Source organism: Pocillopora damicornis, chromosome 12 (assembly GCF_964200805.1).
Source record: "Pocillopora damicornis chromosome 12, jaPocDami1.2, whole genome shotgun sequence".
Lineage (NCBI taxonomy): Eukaryota > Metazoa > Cnidaria > Anthozoa > Scleractinia > Pocilloporidae > Pocillopora > Pocillopora damicornis.
Window position 1 is genome coordinate 16,847,992 of NC_142681.1, and position 21,097 is coordinate 16,869,088.

A 21,097-nucleotide genomic window follows, 5' to 3' on the forward strand; every position below is an offset into this window, starting at 1 on the left:
AAACAGAAGAGGCCCGAGACAACTCCCTTGAGGAACTCCTTGTCTAAGTGGAAAAGCAGATGATAGGCCGTCATTTACAGTGACACGCTGTGTACGATCCGCAAGGTACAACGCAAACCATTCTAGTGCCTTGCCATCCAAACCAAATCTCGACTTTAAACGGTTTAGAAGGTGCTCCTATCTCTAATTCATCCTAGCCTTAGAGAGCAGAAATCCAAGCTAAATGATTAACGCAAGGGAGGATTAGCATTTAAATTTGGGATGTAACATACCATGACGACGCACGGCAAAAACTTACACCCCACCACCGCTTCCCCAACTAACTTACAAAAACATTCGAACTTTTCGGCTTGCCCATATCTGTCATAACTTGGCACAGTCAAATCGCACAAGGAGATGATCTATTTTAATTAGTAACGCCAATCGCATGTTGAATTTATGCGTCGATTAATTCGAAGCCTCAACAACCACCCCAGTCTTTTGAACTTTTGAAGACTGTTTCGCTCAGATTTCTGCCCTTGGGGCAAAACTTGTGTTCAAATTTCCCGCCCCGAATTGCCGGATTTTTGTAAGGGCAAAGAAGGCGACCGTGATTCTCTTGTAGACCTTTTTTTCTGAGCCATCTGCTCGCGAAAGTGAACTTTCTACCTTTTAACCTCCTTCATATTTAGAAGATAAAACACGTTTGTACAGTTGGAAACACTGGAAAGTTCCGGTTCAAACTCCCCCCCCCCCCCCCTCACACACGGGCAAGGCAGAAGAGACAGCCGTAAGTTGCCCGGGGAACGATGGTAAAGCTTCGAACTGATCGGTGCATTAGCGTTTATTCGTAATGATTCAATTTCTGAAGGAATGGTGCAAGTGTATTTAAAATATCTAGTGTAACACCTGTCATTACCAAAAATTAACTATTGATCCTGGTGATTGTATCTACTGGGAACGCACAGATTTCAGAAAAGTAATAAAAACAAGTATGGAAATGTTCTATTCAGCTAGTACATAATCTACATCATCATAAAAATTAAACCACCGCTCAGTGATTCAAATCTTTTACCATGTGACCTCTTTCTTGATATTTCAAAAAATTACGATATTATATACAATGAGATTTTACTATTTATATACGTTGCGGTTGTGGAACGCCAGCGGTTAATAAACGGCAGCTGCCTATGAAATACCTCTTTCTGTTAGTGGACAGATTTCTACTTAAAAAGAGTGGACTTCAAAACAAACCTTAGGTCCTCATGATGGTTTCGCTATGAAGTCTCTCCATTTGTCTGAGTAAGGCCCCTTCAGATACTTCACTACCCAATTTGCCATTACTGCAGTGCGTTTAGAACAAAAGAGATCGTTTGTTAGGATATCAGAATAGTAGCGTTTGAAAGAAAGTAGAAACGTAGAAACAACACGGATACGGATCGATGGATTGTTCTCACTGCTCTCCCATATAATCATCAGACTGAATTATGAAATTACGAATGGTCGGTACTTTTGATAAAAATCAATCTTTTTTCGCTCCAAAGGCAATCCGTTATGACTAAAAAAATTCTCAATATTTCATCATAATTAATCCATCATGATTCTGACCTGATAACTCCTACTCTCGGCAGAATACCGCCCACTTAAAAGCTAAGCGCGACATCATGTGAAAGAGTTAAAAGTAGACTCGGTGTTTGAGAAGTTTATGGCCAATGTCAAGTTAAATGTTCCATCAATAATTGTATGGCTTTTGCTTTTAACTGTGCTCCTGACTGGCTTGAATATTTAAAGAACCGCAACAGTGCTACAAGGTAGAAAAACGAAAAGGAGATCTCACCGGGCTCGGAAACTTTTTTGTTCAACGGCTGCAATAAGGTTTATGATATGACTATTATCCGCCAATCAATTCGAAGCTTCAACATCCCCCTGGCAACTCAAGGAAATTTGATTGTCGTTCTTGCCAGCGGGTGGGAATTTGAACCTTGTCTGGGTGGGGCGAGGAATTTGAACCTTGTCTGGGTGGGGTGAGGAATTTGAACCTTGTCTGGATGGGGCGAGGAATTTGAACCTTGTCGGGGTGGGGTGAGGAATTTGAACCTTGTCTGGGTGGGGTGAGGAATTTGAACCGGAAGTTTCAAGTCTTTTCAGTTGAATGAACGTGTCATAGCGGAGGAATTTAAAGATAGGGCAAAAACACTGAGAGGAAAGACCGAAGAAACTAAAAGAAATTCGTATATTCCCTTCAACTCTCTCGTCCACATTGTCTTATTTTTGAGTCTCTCAGTAAAAATTTCTATGAATTGTTATCTTAGATCTTTTTTTAGCAAGAAGGGTTTTGATGTATTACATCTCAATGATGAATTGCATGTTCTCTCCTCCGAACAACAAAAGGTTTCATCTTGGTTAATGTTGTTCTAAGGCAAAAGAATCATACTTTTTGTTAATGAAATTCACTGCGCTTTGAGAAAACTCCACTTTTGTCTTTCTAAAAAAGGTTTATGTACATGACTATTAGTTATTAGAGAATGACATTAGCATATGATTTTAAAGTAAGAAATATTGTATAGATTTTTTAAATGGTAGTCTTGTTTTATGGCAAAACGGAATATCGGATAGAAAGTAAATGCTGTCTTTGTCTACGCAGGGCGAGTTAAAAAGAGAAAACGTTAGAAGCTATATAGGGTAGAAAACGAAAGCCTTAATTAACTTGAATACTCTGAGTGCTAGAAAAAAATGTAAAAAAGTTAAACTAGAGTTACCAGGATAATATTGAAGGAAAAAGCCGCAGGAAACAGTTTCTTTAAGTATATCTCTTTCCTTAATGCAACGTTTTAGTACGATGGATAAGGCTCTTTTACAACACAGCACGACGACCTAAAGAATATTGAAAGGTACTGGAACTGTGTTGCTTTTATCAATCCAATCCAACCACACTTCAGTTCTTGAGAATTTCCATTCTTCTTGAGCATTTACCTTCGAAGATAAGAACTAAATAAAGTCATTTTTTTGTCCATCGATGTTCTTATCAAATATAAAAGAAGAAAATACCATATGAAATTTTATACTTTATATGTACAATATGCTTTATACCACAAAACTGGATCGTTGCAAGTGAAGGAACCGGTGACAAGTCACCGGTTCCTTCACTGTGCCAACTGGTTCCTTCGGTTGGCACTAAAGAAGTGCCAAACGAAAAACATCACCGAATTGCGAGTTAAATTTTTTAACAAGTGGCCCGCGATTTATACATGAATTTAAGGCTGAGGTTTTTTTCCTGGCTCTTTATCAATACCACATACCATAATTCTACGGACTGAGTCATTCATCATGGCAACCAGCGTGTTGAAGGCAACTATCCCTGAGCAGATCACGTAGGCTCCCATCAAGATCCTTCCAAACTCGGTAACAAGGAGAAATTCTCGATCCCTCACTGAGATGCTCTTTTCTTCTCCACCACCACCGAACAAAAACCAAAACAAGCCAATGAAAGTGTTTATATGCCTTAAATATATGACATAGCGAGCATATTTAGTAACTCCTCTTTTTCGGCGATGTCTGTTGCGCGAGTTTAAAAAAATCAAATGGTGGCTAGCGTGCGGAACCCTGGGAGTAAGACACACGAAAAGTACTGTCAGAGTTCTGCGCGGCGCGCTAGCCACCATATCTTTTTGGCTGTTTTCTTTTAACTTGAAACGATTTTTTCCTTACCTGCAAATGAGTCACTCACTCGCTCATTAATGTGTAAATACTGTTGGTTAACATGGTAATTACGATACTGTGGTTCTGAGAAGGACTGTTGTGGCTAGTTGCGACTAACGTCATCATCAGTGGAAGTCATCATCAGAGTCGTATAATCTGATTGGTCAGTTTTGCCGTGATGTTATTGGCCGTAAGACTTAAGTGGAGTAAGACGGTCGTGATTGGTCTGTTTGGATCCGAGGGTAACATTCGGTCGTTGTGGTCGTTTGTTTGTAAAGTTGATGTTGTGCTGAGGTCGTTTATATGGTGCCGGTACTAGTTGACACCTGTTGAGATTAGTCTATTCTTAGTTATTAAACCAACTTTCCAGTTAGGTTAGGCATTACGCAGAGTCTCGGTCAAAAGTGTGGTTCGTAAGTCGATGATGTTCAGCGGTGTGATTGGTGACATCACCTTTCCTCGTCGCTCGCCTGTGTTCAGTCAGTCTTGTCGTGAGGATTCTGCCAGTCTCTCCGACGTAGGAGGCGTGGCAGTCGGAGCAATTGATCTGATAAACCGCTTCCTGTCTGTTCCTCGCGCTGTTCCTCTTTGTGTTTGGCGTTTGTTTGTAACTGGCCAAGTGTGGTGGTGGGTTTGTGGGCGATGCGGATATTGAAGGGTTGTAGGATGCGCGGGATGTTCTCAGACATGCCCTTTATGTAAGGTATAATTGCTGTAGTCGTAGGAGTTGCGGTTTCGTTTTTTTCGGTAGTTTTTCTTTAAAAAAATACGGTAAAGGTATTTGTTCTCGTCGGATAAGTTGTCTGTCGTGTTGCATACTAGCTGCACTCGTGTTAGAGTCCGTATAGTTGATAGTCCTGTGGCTTTGTGTTATGTCGGGTTTCTTGAGTCTGTTTCCTGTAAACTGTCGTCCGCAGTGAGTTGTCGTCACGGCTTACGAGGCAGACGAGAAAAAAAAGTTCACCATTTTTTTCGACTTCTCTGGTAAATTGCATGTTTGAGGAACGCGCCTTATCGACTTGCCGACGAACAGTACCGTTTTGGCTACGCAACGTTGACGATACATTTACCACCGTACGGCACGACGAAATCGACGCTTCCCACCACAACCCTGACGGACGAAACACTGACATACAGTTTACCAGAGATGAAGTTCGCAAACGGAAATTCCATAAACGCAGGAAATTATGTTGTACTACGGGGTTGGATGGTTACCATCTTTCTGGATTTTTCTGTGACTTTCGGGAAGCTTTCGAGACCGCAAAAACCTCGCGACTTTTTTGGAGTTCTTTTAGTCACTTTAATCTTTACCATGCAAGTTTTGCTACAAGACTACTAATTTCAAGTTGACGAACATGTTTCCTTTCTAGATTACTCTATCCATAAGTTGGCCTTAGCTATTCTTAGATTTTGGACTCGCGCGACAGCCGAAGAAGAAGGATTGCTCATAGCACATCACCCATTTGTCTTATCAGGTCATCATCAAACGCAACAGGTGACGTATGGGCTCAAAGCTCCGTGAACAAAGATCTTGATTGAAAAGGTCTTGACAACAATGGCTAGTCAACACCTGTGGGCATAAACCTGGCCAAATAACTCGTTCCTTATGTACAAGTATTTGGAGTCTGAAACTCCACCTCCTTGTCTGAGAATAGAAAAAAACTAGCAGGAGCCAGGTTAACTAAAAGTAACAGAATACATTCCGATTAAACTGGCGATACCAGCCTGTCAGGATCTAATAGCCTCCCTTTGGCTCATCTTCAGCTATCTGCTTCTAGTTTTGATTAGTTAAACCCTTTAACTCCCAGAAGTGATTTACATGTAACTTTTACGTAATATACATACATTATCCCGCTAACATGTGCTTCTCTTCAGTAATAGATCACAGATGACATCAAATTGTGATAAGAACCTTAAACGGAACGTAAAAAATACGACCGAGTCTCATGATATTCATACCATATTTTGATGTCTTCTGTGATCTATTCAGGACCTTTCGCAGTTAGGACGGCAACGCCAAGGAAGACGTTTGTTTGAAAATTAGGTCAACTTTTTAGTTGGAATTTTGCGACTGACTGGATGTGCTTACCATCTCTTACGGCGCCGCAAGTTAACCTCTGCATAACATATGAGGGCGGCGTTGAGTTCCCGATAGAACCCGAAATAATTTGCCGTCGGGGTTTCCTTTCTCGGACCACACAAATTTTGATGATTTCACGTTGTTATTTTGTAGAGAACGGCTAAGAAATGTGCACAGTTTTAAAATGCACGTGCTGAGCTATTGTCCTACTCATTAAATCTTCTGTTTTGCTACGTCCTCGTTTCCGTCTTTATCGTGGTTTTCTAAAGATCCCTATTAGTATAGAATAAACCTTCGGCACCATGGAATCTATCTGTTTTATATAATAAAAAGGACATTATTTCTAATGGTGACGTCATCTATGCGTCTGTCCTCCAATAGATCATAAGAAAAAACCAATCAAATGCGTGGGTAATCTAACTTAGTATGTAATCATCAGTCAAATCGTTATAGTACCTGGTGTATTTCGAAATACCGATATATAAACCTCCCGTCTTTCAAAGTGGTATAGCCAATCTTAAGCTACTATCGTGGTAGCATTCAAGCAAAGATAGATACTTTGGAATGGAGAAGATGGAGTTGAAACTGCCCCTAGAGCATACTTCTTTAAATTTTCTGATTTCAGAAATTAATCATTAAACTTTAAGTAACAATTGTGTTCACTACAAATTTGGGGACCTCTGTTGGCAATAGCCGTTTTTAAAACGTTGAAGTTGGCTTCTCAACTTTTTTTTATCCTAAAAACTTTCGACTCTGCATACCAATAAATCTTCACTGTTTTTCCTTCTGTATGTACATTCGTCAACTCTGGCCAAAGAGAAAGACTACCATCTAGCATCAAAAAACGAAAACTGTACGGACTACGGTAAAACATCGGTCTATTCACATTTAAAACAAAACTAAGCAAACAAGGAGTATCTTCAGCCTGAGTACATTAATGGTAGATCCTTTTCAGAGTCACTTCAGGCAGTTGCCGCCCTGCATTCATTCCATTTGGCTTCGTAGTGCTTTTTCAGATATTTTATGACCAAAGTTTTCAATGTTTCAAGGCGTTCCTGTTTCATTGACAAGAGTCAAACGTAGGAATAATTAAATGGCATTAGTTTTAGTACACAAGAGCTTGCCAATAAATTGCATGATTAAAATCTCACATGGGATTTGTGCAATAGCTGCTTTATTTTTCACTAATCATTCTGTAGAGTTGTGATCGAACAGTTGACTGTAATCGGACAGTTGAAGCAGCCAATCAAAGTTAGTCCTTCCAGTCGAAGCCACCAATAACAGAATTGATCACGATAACCATAGCAACAACTTCTTATCCAAAAAAATTGTGGAATTTCTAAAGTTGAGGAATTTTTTACTTTGACATTGCCTCTTCTGCACATATTTTGTCCTAAATGTATTTGTTGTTTTCGCAAATTGAAACAGTTATGATTAATTGGTAACAGAACTTTGTGTCGTCCAATTCTGTCTGTAATAATACTCGTGATTGACAAATCGGACTCTCGCTTCGCTGTCGTCCGATTTTGTTAATCACTCGTATGATTACAGACCAAATTGGAGTCCACTCGGTCCTATTACCTTCATTAATCATGTTGATCGTGGTGTATTCAGCATTCATCTACTGAGGCTTCATTAGGAATGTTTCGAACAAGGTTGCTTTGAGTTAAAACTATCGTTTAGATTGAAAGTCCTTACTTTCCTTCTGATCCTCAGTTAGATAGAGTGGAGATTAGAGAAAATTGACTTCTTTTCGCTCGATTCAGATATTTCACCTTAGTATCTAACACTCAGGTGAATATTGCTTTTCGAGCGCGCTGATTGGTTAGTTCGGAGGTAATTAGCAAGTACCATTCAACTCGAAGCAGCCAAATAAGTAAAATCGCGCGTCAAGGGTCAGGTTAACATTTTTCGGTATATAGGGAGATATAAAGTATTGTTTTGGTTTCTGTGTGGTATATAATAAAACAATTATTCACCTCAGTGTCGGTGGAAGTGATGGATATTTACCTCGCAGCTTTGCGGCTCGGTAAATGTCCACCACTTTTACCCCCGTTTTGGTAAATATTTGTCAATTTCATTTATAATCCACTTCTCACGCTTTACAAGTGTTTGACGCTAACCTTTTTGTCCCGCTCAAAAAATGAAAAAGATAAAAAAAAAAATGCTTGAAGGCTGATAAACACGGTAAAATCTTTTCGGCTCCAAGATATGGTCGTATAGTTGTCGTGAGACATCTAGATCTGTTCCTTAAATTACTCCATCTCTCAGAATAATTATTGATCGTGTATAAATATCCAAGCATATTTTTGCCCCAAATAGATTTTTTTGTTAATTTAGTGTCAAATCCCACACAAGTGAGGAGTTCATTCCGTGAACGTCGATTGGTTAGCTTTGAGTATTAATTAGTTTAATCATTCTCTGAATTTTTAGCGGCTTTGGTTACTAAACGATGTGTTACATCTTCAGATATATTTCCAAATAAACAAACAAACAAAAAATTGTGAAGAGTACCTCATTGGGAGTTGCCGAGTCCTTGCAGCCGTCACATCGTTCGAAATTGCATCCTGGAATACCTTCTCTTGAGACTTTGTTCCCGCGGCAACATGTGTTTTCTTCTTCGTTATTCTGTTAACATAAAAAAAGTAATAAATTCACGTATATGGTTAACAAATAGATTCCATTTGACCTACGTCTTTTCAGTTATGGATCTTAAATGACGTCAAATTGCAGTAAGACTGAACGCACGCTGACGCTTGAATTCGAACCAACCATGGATATTATTCACCATCAAATGGGCATCCAAATCATCGCAAAATCTCTTCATTTTTCTCGAATTCCTTCCTCAACTTTTTTTAACAAAAAATAAGACTGATTTCTTCACCAGGATAACATTTAAAATACTAAATGAGTGTTGAAGATTTCGCTAACTACGCTCTTCTTAATGCGTGCTCTAAATGGTTAGACAAACCATTTCAACTGGCCAAGTGAACTAGTCGGTCTCTGTACGCTCAAACGCTGGTGGCCAAAAATTAGACGTCAAAGGATTTTCATTTGGATCATTAAAAGAAGACTAAAGTAGGGGTGGTGAAGTTTAAAATTAATTTCGTACCACTTCGCATTTGAAACACAGTGATTCAAGACAGCCGCACCAAAACCAAAAGAAAAGGCGCAGAACAACGTATGGAATATTGAATGGAACCGGAACAGAGTTGCCTTTGTCAATCCATTCCAGCCACATTTGGGTTCTTGAGAATTTCCACTCTACAACAGCGTTTTTCTGAGAAAAAGCGCAAAGGTTATGTTTAACTGAGCATTGAAAAAAAAACAACAACAACAACTTGGATCATGTACAGAGACTAGAGCTCAGTGGTTGGTGATTTCAATATGAAGTTGGGGAAATTTCCCTAACTAAAGCTTGCAAGGGAATTATCGTCAGACTAGTTTGTTAGAGTTTTTAATTCATAGCAATTTCACTTTAGAAGTACGGGGGGGGGGGTGGGGGGAAAGGGTTGTGCTAAGCTTGTTTAGGAGAACCAGTACCTTGCATTTTAAACGTACTTATTTCTTCTGCCTGTGACTCTGAAACGATTTCGGCGATCATCTTTTTCTAATATAATTCGGTTTTATTATCTGAATTGATATTGTAAATTGGTCACCTGAAAAGTTTCTACAGCTGACTTTCCAAACGTCAGCTTTTCTTCACAACACTCGTCGTTTCGCTCTGACGAAGAGTTAACGCTCGAAGCGTCAGCTTTTCAAACAATTTACGGTGAGCAATTTATGTCATCAACTCAGAAAAGTTAATAAGAACAAATTAACATTTAAAAGAAGCTTGTACTGTGATTGTAGAGACTCCTAAATTTTCGTCAGTTGTTTTGCGTCAACTTTTTAGTTTTTGTCTTTGGTTTGTTAACCATAGACAATAACCCTTTAACCAATAACCCTTTTAAATGACCTTGATTTTGTGGAATGAGTCGTCCATCATAGCTATCAGCATGTTGACGGCAACAAGGATGGTGCATATGACGTAGGCTCCCATAAATACGCGACCAAATTCGGTAGTGAGAGTGAAGTTTTGATCCTGCACTGAAATGCTCTCCTCCTGTCCACCACCATCAAACAGCAACCAAAACAAGATAATGAAAGTGTTGGTATGTCTAAAAAAGGTGTGAAAACAAAATTTCATCTAATTATTTTTAATCGAAATTAAGGTTAAAGCCACGGACTAGGTTTTTCTATCAATATGAGTTCATGACTGATTAATTTTTTGCAACGGGCAAACAACTTTAAAATATATATAACAGGTGTCGTCAGTTCCAGTTTTTTTAAAAAGTTTCTGTGTTTGTCTATCATTCCCGATCGTCTCTGGGTTCGTAGGTAGTAGGGGCAACACAAATACCCAGTATTTTGGAAAATATTTCAAATCTTCAATCAAAGCAACATGTTATCAAAATAAATTTTAAGCACGAAACAAAATGATGTTCAGTAATAGTTTGAAACCGAAACTTAGCTCGACAACCACTCTTTGAGAAAAATCCAAAGATATTCTGGAATACTCACAAAGCAAATGGATGAGAAAGTTGGTAGTCAGCGGTTTTGGTGTCCCGCTTTTGGAGCTCTCTCTGAGAGGCAACATAGTACGAGTAAATCTTGGCCACCCCTGTAGCAAACGCAAAGTAGAGAAGGAGAAAGATGGCAAGAAACTTAAGGACATCTCTCAGCATTTTGTAACGTGACAGCTGTAAGGGACCCAGGGTTGAATTGACCTGGAAAAAGTGTGCCAAATAAAAATAGACTATGACGGATGCACTGGCATAAATGGCATCTGCAACGATGAATGATTTTTTTTCAGGCCTCCACTCTCCGTAAACGCGCCACGCGACCAGCCATAGAACGTAGGCCACCATGAATGTGAGGATAATCACTGTATCAACAACATTCCACCACTTTGAGAAGTAAATGAAAGCACCTTGCCTCCAGATTTCCACGATTTCCTGTATGAGTAGGCCGAGAACGAAGAGCATAATAACCCAATCTGTGGGTAGGATTCAGTGATCAAGTTATAAGTAAAACTTATGTACTCTCTTTTTTTAACTATGAACAAGGATTAAGAGAGTGTCTCTGTAAGAGCGGTCCGGTCGATTTTGCTTGAGACACGGATTTCGCTCGTTTCTCGTGTGTTGTAAGACATTCATGTACCTGTACTAAAACCACAATCAGTTTGATCGGATCTCTTTATTTTTCAGAGTTTTACGGAAATTAAATTTCACTCGAGCGAAGGCTTGTCGTGACACTTTTCAAGACTTTAATTTCATACAACTTTGGAGGACAATTTACAAAAAACTACGGAACTCAGCAAAAAACAAATACCACAGCCATGTATATTAACTCTATCTTATCTATCGAGGCGGCTTTCGTAAACATCACGTGTCAATCAAGGAAACAGGAAGACTTGAATGACACCTTATCAGTTCGCCTAAGTCACACACGCCAAAACCGATCAAATTCAAGGTAAATTTTTGAAAAAGTGAGGCGTTCTTAACTGATCCAACTAACATAGCTAGGAAGTAGGTGCCATAGAAAAGGTAACTACAGAAAAAAACTTTGCGGCCCGACCTTTGCGAGAACTTTATAAGTCCGTGAACTTACCTAATTTTCGGCAATCTCCAAGTTTGGCCGCCATTTTGAGGGACTTGTCAACATGAAGCGTAGCCGATATAAATCAAGCAGGTAGATCTAAAACCGTCAGAAATACATACGAAAGCAATTCAAATGAACTTTACTTTCGATTCAAGCGGCAAAATTTGAAATTGTTCGTTAAACTTACCATCCCCATGCGACCGTTTCTTTTAACAATTCAAACACTACAACTAGGATGTTTCTTTATTGTATAATTGCTTAGGTGTGTGTATAAATGCACGGACTCTAATTGGTTGAGGATTGCGTCATATCTCACTATAATCACCTCGTGCAAGGTGATTATGGCAGGGGCCAGAGTTCTGGAGCACCTGAACAATTATGCCAAACAATTAATCGCCTCAGGCTCATTGAATATTGTTGAACAATCCCCTCGACAATCTCAATTCACACACAGCAATTAATTACTGGGATACCTGTGGTAGCCCAGTCATAAAATACCTTTGTTTTTTTGTCTTTTTTTTTTTTTTTTTTCCTCCGCCACAAAATGGAAAAATTGCGCAATAGTACCCAGAGTTCATTGGGCCCTCAACACCATGACAACTATAACTGTGATCCAATGAGGGTGAAGATGTTCACATGCTGATCACGTGTTATCTTGATGATGATTGACGTTGTCATGCATGGACAGGTCCGGGTCACATGACGAGCACGAGATTTTCTTTTGTCGGTCGTTTCGTATTTCAACGTGTTTGGATTACGATCACCTGAAGCGTTATAGCGCAAACGCTCGAAATACTTACAGACGCATACACAAGTCGTATTGTTCGCGGCCAGTCCACACTAAAAGATGTTATTGAGCGGTAATTTTGGACCGGATTGAGTCGCGAACTGTGTATCCGTTGTAGTTTCTGGTGATTTCTGCCGTTTTAAGCTTGCTTTACCATCACTGTTATTCACATCATCTACTTTTATTACATTGGTAAAATCTGTACAGACATCACACAAACCAACTCGCGCACAAAATAAGAAGAGTATATTGAAGGCTTGAAATTATATTACGATCGATTTTCATCAAGAAATGGGCCAGGAATTTTCCACAATAGTGCAAATAATCGTGAAGTCTGATCGAGGAAAAGCGATTGCGTGACGCTCGGTAAGCTGTAAGATGACATGTTATTATTTACCAGACGTAAAAACTCTTCAGATTCTCAGTCTGCATTTTGTACCCACTCTGCAGTCTCCAGTCTATATTTTGTATCCGGTCTGCTGTCTGCATTTTGTACTAACAGGTATCTGTGGCACCAATACAGTTTACTTTTGGTTACATTTAATCGCACAACACACATAATCTACCACAAAATACCTGTATGTGAGGTAATTCGACATTTTCGTTTTTTTCCACGTTAATACTCTTCTTTCCTTTTGTAAGAATGTAGACCACAAGTAATCCACCCACCCTACAAAAAATAACTCTTGCATGCATATCATGCCTATGTTTTAAAATAGGTGTATGCCCTTAGCCAGACTTGAGCTCACTATTTCAGTATACTAATCCGACACCCGTAGTATCACTACACTTGATTCCAAGGATCCAGTACCATCCAGGTATCCCAGTTACCCTGCTCACAGGGTCTAGTTGTTAATTACACTACTACTACTACTAAGGCCCGTGGCTCCGTGTGGAGCATAGGCCATCGACGACCCCTCGCCATCGCACTCTGTTCTGGGCTAATCTTGCTGCTCCTGTCCAGTTTGTACCTTGCTGCTTGAGCTCTGCCTCAGTGTCTCGCCTCCAGCTGTTGCGAGGCCGGCCTCTCTTCCTCTTTCCCTGCGGGTTCCAGGTCAGAGCTTGGCGTGTGATGCTGGATGCTTGCTTCCTGAAGGTGTGTCCGATCCAGCCCTACTTCCTCTTCAAAATTTGTTTTGCTACTGGTTCCTGTCCCGCTCGCTTCCACAGGTCTTCATTTGGGATCATCTTTGGCCATCGGACGTTGTAGATGCGCCGCAAAGAGTGTTTAAGAATGTCTGGATTTTTGTTAATTACAGCCTACTCATTAATTTTCCGACTGATTCTATCGGCTAATTTTCGTCACATAGTACAAAATCACCAGGCAGTTATCATGCAAAAACCCCCGTTTACATCGATATTTGTCCTGCGATTACTTCCGTTGAAAAGAAGCACAGGCAGCGAAAAAAGTCAGCTGAGGGGTTTCACTTTTTCATTTTTATTACGGTACATGGAAGAAAAAAATCAATTGTAGAGTCCAGTGATAGTGACATCAAAAGCTGATCTCAAATGCTGCTTTGAAAATTATGTTTCCAAGGAAATGGCTCAATGAATCTAATCACTGAAGTTTTCGATGTATCTTCTTACTAATTTACAATATTAGGCCTCTGAAACATTTGGATTTAAAAGCATTCAAAATTTCTCTCGCAGTATTTATTTGGATTTTGCGTGACAACTAATTATCAAAATAAAATATATTCTGTACAAGATTTGCCAAGATATGAAATCATTACGTGATTATTAAAATGAAAATCAACTCACCAATCCACGTAAGGCCTGCTCCGTCAGGTCCATACCTGTACTCAAAAGATGACCCAAAGATTAAAGCCAGAAATATCACGTATGACATGGTGTGGTTAAGGAACTTCGAATAAGGATCCTCATACAGCTTTCTCAGCCAGTGGGAATCAAATCCGCAGCACGGGAAATTCTTGCGAATTAACTTAAGTGGAATGTAAAAAGGGATCGTAAGGCTGACGAGTAAAAGTTGGAGCAAGCACCAAGCTGCTTTAATCCCTATTCCCCTATTTCGCCAACCAGGACTTTGTTTGTAGATGACTTCGTCAAGAACAAATTGACAGTTTGGGCTTGCCACAAACTGAAAATCAAGTAAAACCAAAGTGAAACTGTGGTCAAAATGAAATCCTTGTGAGTGTCTTTGTTCAAAAGAAGGCGTGAAAAAATGCTGATGTTGGTCAATGCTAGACGATAGACAACGATTGGCAAGTGTTAGAGAAATGTTTGGTTTTTTATGAGAAAATTCATTTCCCTGAATTGATGCTGAGATTCAGCAATATTAGCAGGTTTGAGAATCGCGTGTTATTGAGGGCAAGACAGCTCTTGGAAAAAACATACCACTTAGGATTTGCAATGAAATCCAATTTTATACTCAGCCATTCTCTTATTCCGATCTTCGAGGTTGATTTAATGTTTGCAAGCGAGGTTTCGTCCAAGGTTAATACCGTCAAAATAAACCGAAAAAGGTTCAAGTTTGCTTTTGCACCTCGCGTTCTCTTTATGAGAGAGTCTGGCGCTGCCTTACCAAATTACGGTAGATTAATGCGTTTTTAAGTTATATATGTTAGTGTACAGAGAATGGTATGTTTCTCGCACCAATTAGATCGTTTAAGGTATGTATCTCGCACCAATCAGATCGCCGCATTAGGGTATGTATCTCGCACCAATCAGAGCGTCGTTTTTGCTCTTTGGTTTAAGAGGTGTTCAAATTTCGCCAAAGTAATGGGGAATTCGGTGAGAGCGGTTAGTAAAGTTCAGTCATCTTTTAGAATGAGAAATGTTGGTTTTTCTGTGTTTTCAACGTGTATTTTACCGCGCTTTATGAGAAGTGTGATACTACTGGACAGATGAAAGATATCAGATTACCCATAGTAAACGTGTTACTCATGCTGTGAAAATGGTGGACAGTTGTTCGAGAGAAAATGGAGTTCTATGCACTGTAGCACGATCATGGTTATTGTTCCTTCACGACGAGAGTGAGTGGAAAAATTTCGAATCAAATATTTCTAGAGGTGCTGATGAATTGCACCAAACATTTTGATTTGAGCAGTTCTTTAACGGCAAGCTATGTTGCAAGATTCATGATTCGTTGAGTGTGCCGATTATATTTTTCTAGATTGGTTTGCTCGGTGCTATCTCTAGATGAATGTCTGATTAAAATTAACTGTGAATGATTATGTGTATGTTTTCGATGCCTGGAGAAAGTGATCTTGTGGAGTCGTTTGTGTTTGGCCAAGGACGAATTCAGATACCATCATTAGCATTTTTATTTGATTTTGCTATCTAGGATGAATGATTTACGGAGGTAGGTTAATATTATTTGATCTACTAACGTCGAAAATATATTGAGTAGAATGAACAGTTTTGGTCTCGGTCCGCAATTTAGTCAACAAAATAAACGCATACCGCTTAAAATGATGATAATGCGGACCACGTGCAAAGTTGTCAATTGTTTTTCGAATGTTAAATAATCAATAGCGACATCTCATTTACATCTACAGCTACTTTTATTACGTTGGTAAAATCTGTGCAGACATCAGACCAGCCAACTCACGCGCAAAGTGAGAAGACTATATGAAGGCTTGAAATTACATTACGATCGATTTTCATCAAGAAATGGGCCAGGACTATTCCACAATAGTGCAAATAATCGTGAAAGCTAATCGCGGAAAAGCGATTGCGTGACGCTCGGTAAGTTGTAAGAGGACATGTTATCACATACCAGACGAAAAAACACTTAAGATTCTCAGTCTGCCTTTTGTACCCACTCTGCAGTCTGCAGTCTACATTTTGTACCTAGTCTACATTCTGTATCCGATCTGCAGTTTGCAGTCTGCATTTTCCCTTTTGTACTAGCAGGTATCTGCGGTACCAATAGAGTTTATGTTTAGTTACAGTTATTCGCACAACACACACAATCTACCACATAATGCCGGTGTGTGAGTTAATTCGACATTTTCATTCCTTTCCGCGCTAATACTCTTCTTTCCTTTGGTAAGAATGTAGACATCACTTACAATGTTTCAAGTAATCCATCCACCCCCCCCAAAAAACTCTTGCGTGCATAGCTTGCCTATGTTTAGTGCTACTGTCGCGTAAAATTACTGACATTTCTAACCGGCGTCACCCTTACAAGTGTTCTGAGTGATCATCTTGGATTGTTTAGTGGCGGAGCGCCGGGAACGATTGAAAATTAACAATAAAATGGAGTGTACTTCACGAAATTATGAGGAATGATCTATTATTCAGAGACTTTGTTGAAATTGAAAGACGTTAAGTCTTCTAATTGTCATTTTTCTTTCCCTTTCTTTTCCTCTATGTCAAATAGTCTAATGTTTACGATATATGAGTTAATGCACAACACGACACCGTTCAGTTTACAAGCTTCGGCGCAATGCAACTATTCTTAACTATTTTATGTGCGAAGGTTTCGGAACGGCATTTTTAGCTTTTCCGAAGACATCACTCTTGCCAAAATCGAATGTAACAAGGTAGAAGCTGGTCTTCACGTTTTTCTAAAACACCATTATTCCATTTTAGGTCATTGTGAGCAAATTCCCCTTTTATGAATATCATTTAATGCGACTGCCGTGTAAGAAGGTACATGCTACCTAAGAGGGTATAGGAGAGATTGAAAGTAACTCTCAGGTAAACACTACCCAGGAGGGTATGCAAGAGATTAAAAATAACCCTCAGGTATACACTTCGTAAGAGAATAAAGAAGAGATTAAAAATGACCCTCAGGTATAAACTACCCAAGAGGGTATACGAGAGATTAAAAATAACACTCAGGTGTACACTACCCAAGAGGGTATGCAAGAGATTACAAATAACCTTCAGGTATACACTGGCCAGGAGGGTATGCAAGAGATTACAAATAACTCTTAGGTATTCACTACCAAGGAGAGTAAAGAAGAGATTAAAAACAACCCTCTGATATACACTATCCAGGAGAGTAAAGAAGAGATGAATATTAACCCTTTGGTATACACTACCCTAGAGAGTAAAGAAGAGATCAAAAATAACCCACAGGTATACACTACCCAGGAGGGTAGAGAAGAGATTAAAAATAACCTTCAGGTATACACTACCCAGGACAGTAAAGATGTGCTTAAAAATAACCCCCAGGTATACACCACCCAAGAGGGTATAGAAGAGATTAAAAACAACCCTCAGGTATACACTACCCATGAGGATATAGAAGAGATTAAAAATAACCCTCAGGTATACTCTACCCAGGAGGGTATAAAAGAGATTAAAAAAACAACCCTTAGGTATACACTACCCAAGAGGGTATAGAAGAGACTAAACATAACCCTCAGGTATACTCTACCCAGGAGGGTATAGAAGAGATTAACAATAAGCCTCAGGTATTCACTACTTAGCTGGGTATAGAAGAGATCAAAAACAACCCTCAGATATTCACTACCCAAGAGGGCATAGAAGAGATTAAAAATAACTCTCAGGTATATACTACCCCAGAGGGTATAGAAGAGATTAAAAATAACTCTCAGGTATACACTACTCAAGAGGGTATATAAGAGACTAAAAATAACCCTCAGGTATACACTACCCAAGAGGGTATAAAAGAGATCAAAAACAACCCTCAGGTATACACTACCCAAGAGGGTATAGAAGAGACTAAAAACAACCCTTAGGTATACACTACCCAAGAGGGTATAGAAGAGACTAAAAATAACCCTCAGGTATTCACTACCCTGGAGGGTATAGAAGAGATCAAAAACAACCCTCAGGTATACACTACCCAAGAGGGTTTAGAAGATATTAAAAACAACCTTCAGGTATACATTACCCAAGAGGGTATAGAAGAGATTAAAAACAACCCTCAGGTAAACACTACCCAAGAGGGTATAGAAGAGATCAAAAACAACCCTCAGGTATACACTACCCAAGAGGGTTTAGAAGATATTAAAAACAACCTTCAGGTATACATTACCCAAGAGGGTATAGAAGAGATTAAAAATAACCCTCAGGTATACCCTACCCAATAGAGTATAGAAGAGATTAAAAATAACCCTCAGGTATTCTCTACCCTGGAGAGTATAGAAGAGATTAACAATAAGCCTCTGGTATTCACTACCCAAGAGGGTATAGAAGAGATTAAAAATAACCCTCAGGTATACACTACCCAAGAGGGTGTAGAAGAGATTAAAAATAACCCTCTGGTGAACACTACCCAAGAGGGTATAGAAGAGATTGAAAACAACCCTCAGGTATACACTACCCAAGAGGGTATAGAAGAGATTAAAAATAACCCTCAGTTATGCACTACCCAGGAGGGTATTGAAGAGATTGAAAACAACCCTCAAGTATACACTACCCAGGAGGGTATGCAAGAGACTAAAAATAACCCTTAGGTATACACTACCCAAGAGAGTATAGAAGAAATTAAAAATAACCCTCAGGTATACACTACTCAAGAGGGTATAGAAGAGATTAAAAACAACCCTCCGGTATACACTACCTCGGAGGGTATGCACTACCCTAGAGAGTAAAGATGAGATTAAAAACAACCCTCAGGTATACATTACCCAGGAGGGTATAGAAGAGAATGAAAATAATCCCTAGGTATACACTTCTAGAATGCATGCTGCGAATTTTTTTCGGGGCCAAGCTCCTCAGGAATTAGCATCTATTCCTTATTTTCGCGAATTAAAATCGAAAATTCTGACTCAAAATTCTCCATGACAAGCTAAAATTTTGTTTAAAAGAGGTCTTCCTTTTTCATCGTAGGCAGCGGCGCACAGTTTTTATAGAGGTGCTCAGTTAAATTATTTGGTGTGTCATAATGCGTTTCCTGTGTTTGACCAAGCCAACTTGATCCATGAAGAGGCTTATGACGAATGCAAATTCGAATTAGCATCATTCCTAGGACGGTTGCGGCCGCCTAAACCATCTTAGTTTCCATCTAAACGGCTACGTCAGAAACGCAGGCTAACGGACTTCAGTAGCACTCACAAGACGAACAACCTTGTTTTCTGACCGTTAAATTACATAACAAGCGAAGTGATTGCGCTTCCCTTACCCTATTTTCACTTGCCTAAAGTCTGTAAATTATTTTGAAGGCGAAGTGCGTTTTAAATTGTAAACCACGGCTACAGGAATTGTTTTCGCTGAGTTGAATTGGCTCCCGCATTGACTAACCTACGACCTAACTATTTTATAAATATTTTGCAGTCCTTTTATAGGCTTAACAGTATCGTCGTCTCGTAGATCATATCATAACTTGCCTCGCTGTCGTCTTGTTATTCACATCGTTTTCCGAGAATTCGATTTCTCAGAATACCTGATGTCTCCGTTATCGTTAAATGGTTTTTGGTTGTCAACACAATACTAGACAAATTTTTGTTATTTGACCAATATGAGTGCAAATTAAAGCCTGAGAAAAATCGATTTCACTTACAAGCAGTTGATAATACCAGACTACCTTGTTAACCCCTTTATTTATTAGACTTATAGACCTTCCACTCACCATTTTGCGCTCTTTATCAGCAGCCATCTTAATCAGACTCAAGCTACGAATAAAATCATTGGACTCCTTCTTCACCAAAGCTCCCTCTCCGTCGATATCCATGACTTTGTGCAGCAGATCTTTGTTGTCGTTTACTTGCTCAACGATGTCTATGGCAAACTTTTCACATTTCTCTGCACGATCCATGTATTTATCATGGCTGAAGTGATTTTCGTACGAAGCCATTTTTTCCAGTAGAAAAGCATTATCAAGAGCTGCTTCAATAATGCTTCCTTTCTCGCTTTCCTCGTGCTGAGGAGACTGTGGATTATTCCTCCACAGCCATTCTAGACTTAAGCACAGAGGGTTGCTTTGAATATCTAGGTTTAATCGATCTTCTTCGCTCGGCAAATCTTCCTTCCCGTTGTTCTCGCGGAGGCTATTCAATTCGGAGTAGATAAACTTACATAACCAATCCTTGACTTCCTCTCTGTCGGCAACGGATTTGGAAACTTCATTTAAGTCCTTAAGATGCGGTATGTTTTTGAATTCTTCATTCGGTAGAAGTTTCCAGACCTTATAGGCGTCTCCTTCTTCAAGGGCGTCAGACAGTTTCTGGCGGTAGCTTCTTTCAGTTGCTTCCTGCTCTCCATCCCCATCCAAATCCAGGGTTCGTTCTACTTAATCCCGGGTTCCTTCCCGTACTTTTTGAAGAAATGAATCAAAGTTTCCTTTATCGCCTTGAGGCATACTTTATTGTGTCCGGGTCAAAAGAACGACAAAACGCTTCAACATGAATTGTTGGAGGCTCTCATGGAGAGAATTCATGGAAATATGGACAGCAAGGCAGCTGTATTTGTCCATTCTTTCTCGTCCCAGAGCCTCTCATTTTCACGCATCATGAAAGGTGATTCTAGTGTCACCTGGAAACAATGATTTTCAATGGCTGATGAAAACTGTATGACGGCCAACTACTGTATAACTAAATTTCTGCACACTTGGGTCGCGTGATAAATCTCAAAGTTATTGTTCCTGTCGTTGTTGTTGGCGTCATGAAACAGAAAATGCTGTATCATGTAATTTGACTCCGAAGTTACAGAACTGCTTCAGCTTCGGTTAATTCCCGGAAAATGAGTTTACGAGCAAGGCAAGCTGAAGCCGTGTGACTCGGTTTTAGGAGTAGGTATCGAGTGAAAGGATTTTAGATTTCAATCGACGGCTGTATCGCGATGAGAGACCAAGAAGGAAACACGTATTACTGGGGAAAAGGTTAGACAAAGCACATTGAATTCGTCATTCGTCAGTCTAAGAAGACATTGATTGCTGCGACTGCGGATGGAGATTCCAATAATAGAAATAAAAAAAAATGGGCAAACCTATGAGACCTTTTTTTTACCAAATTTCTCTGCTTCATGGCAAT

General features: G+C 39.5%; 1 protein-coding gene across 4 annotated transcripts in view; it reads right to left on the bottom strand.

The window, feature by feature from the left end:
• LOC149036753 (short transient receptor potential channel 4-like) overlaps positions 1 to 20,704 on the bottom strand; it is a 22,982-nt gene extending 2,278 nt beyond the window's left edge. The window contains exons 1-10 of one of the 4 annotated variants that reach the window (XR_016181752.1): positions 19,699 to 20,696; positions 13,950 to 14,286; positions 10,322 to 10,796; positions 9,717 to 9,918; positions 8,871 to 9,038; positions 8,273 to 8,386; positions 3,279 to 3,424; positions 2,739 to 2,952; positions 1,234 to 1,322; positions 1 to 43 (exon numbers count right to left, since the gene is read on the bottom strand). The exon at positions 1 to 43 is cut by the window's left edge and continues 2,278 nt beyond it. Coding sequence is in view for 2 of the 4 variants with exons in the window: in XM_089189655.1 (XP_089045781.1) it covers positions 6,721 to 6,813; positions 8,273 to 8,386; positions 8,871 to 9,038; positions 9,717 to 9,918; positions 10,322 to 10,796; positions 13,950 to 14,286; positions 19,699 to 19,923 (1,614 nt within the window). In the remaining 2 variants the exon portion in view is untranslated. Of the gene's footprint in view, positions 44 to 1,233; positions 1,323 to 2,738; positions 3,425 to 4,954; positions 6,814 to 8,272; positions 8,387 to 8,870; positions 9,039 to 9,716; positions 9,919 to 10,321; positions 10,797 to 13,949; positions 14,287 to 19,698 lie in introns of those variants that run through there. The other 3 variants (XR_016181753.1, XM_089189655.1, XM_089189656.1) reach the window with 3 other exon arrangements.
• Positions 20,705 to 21,097: the final 393 nt, after the last annotated feature.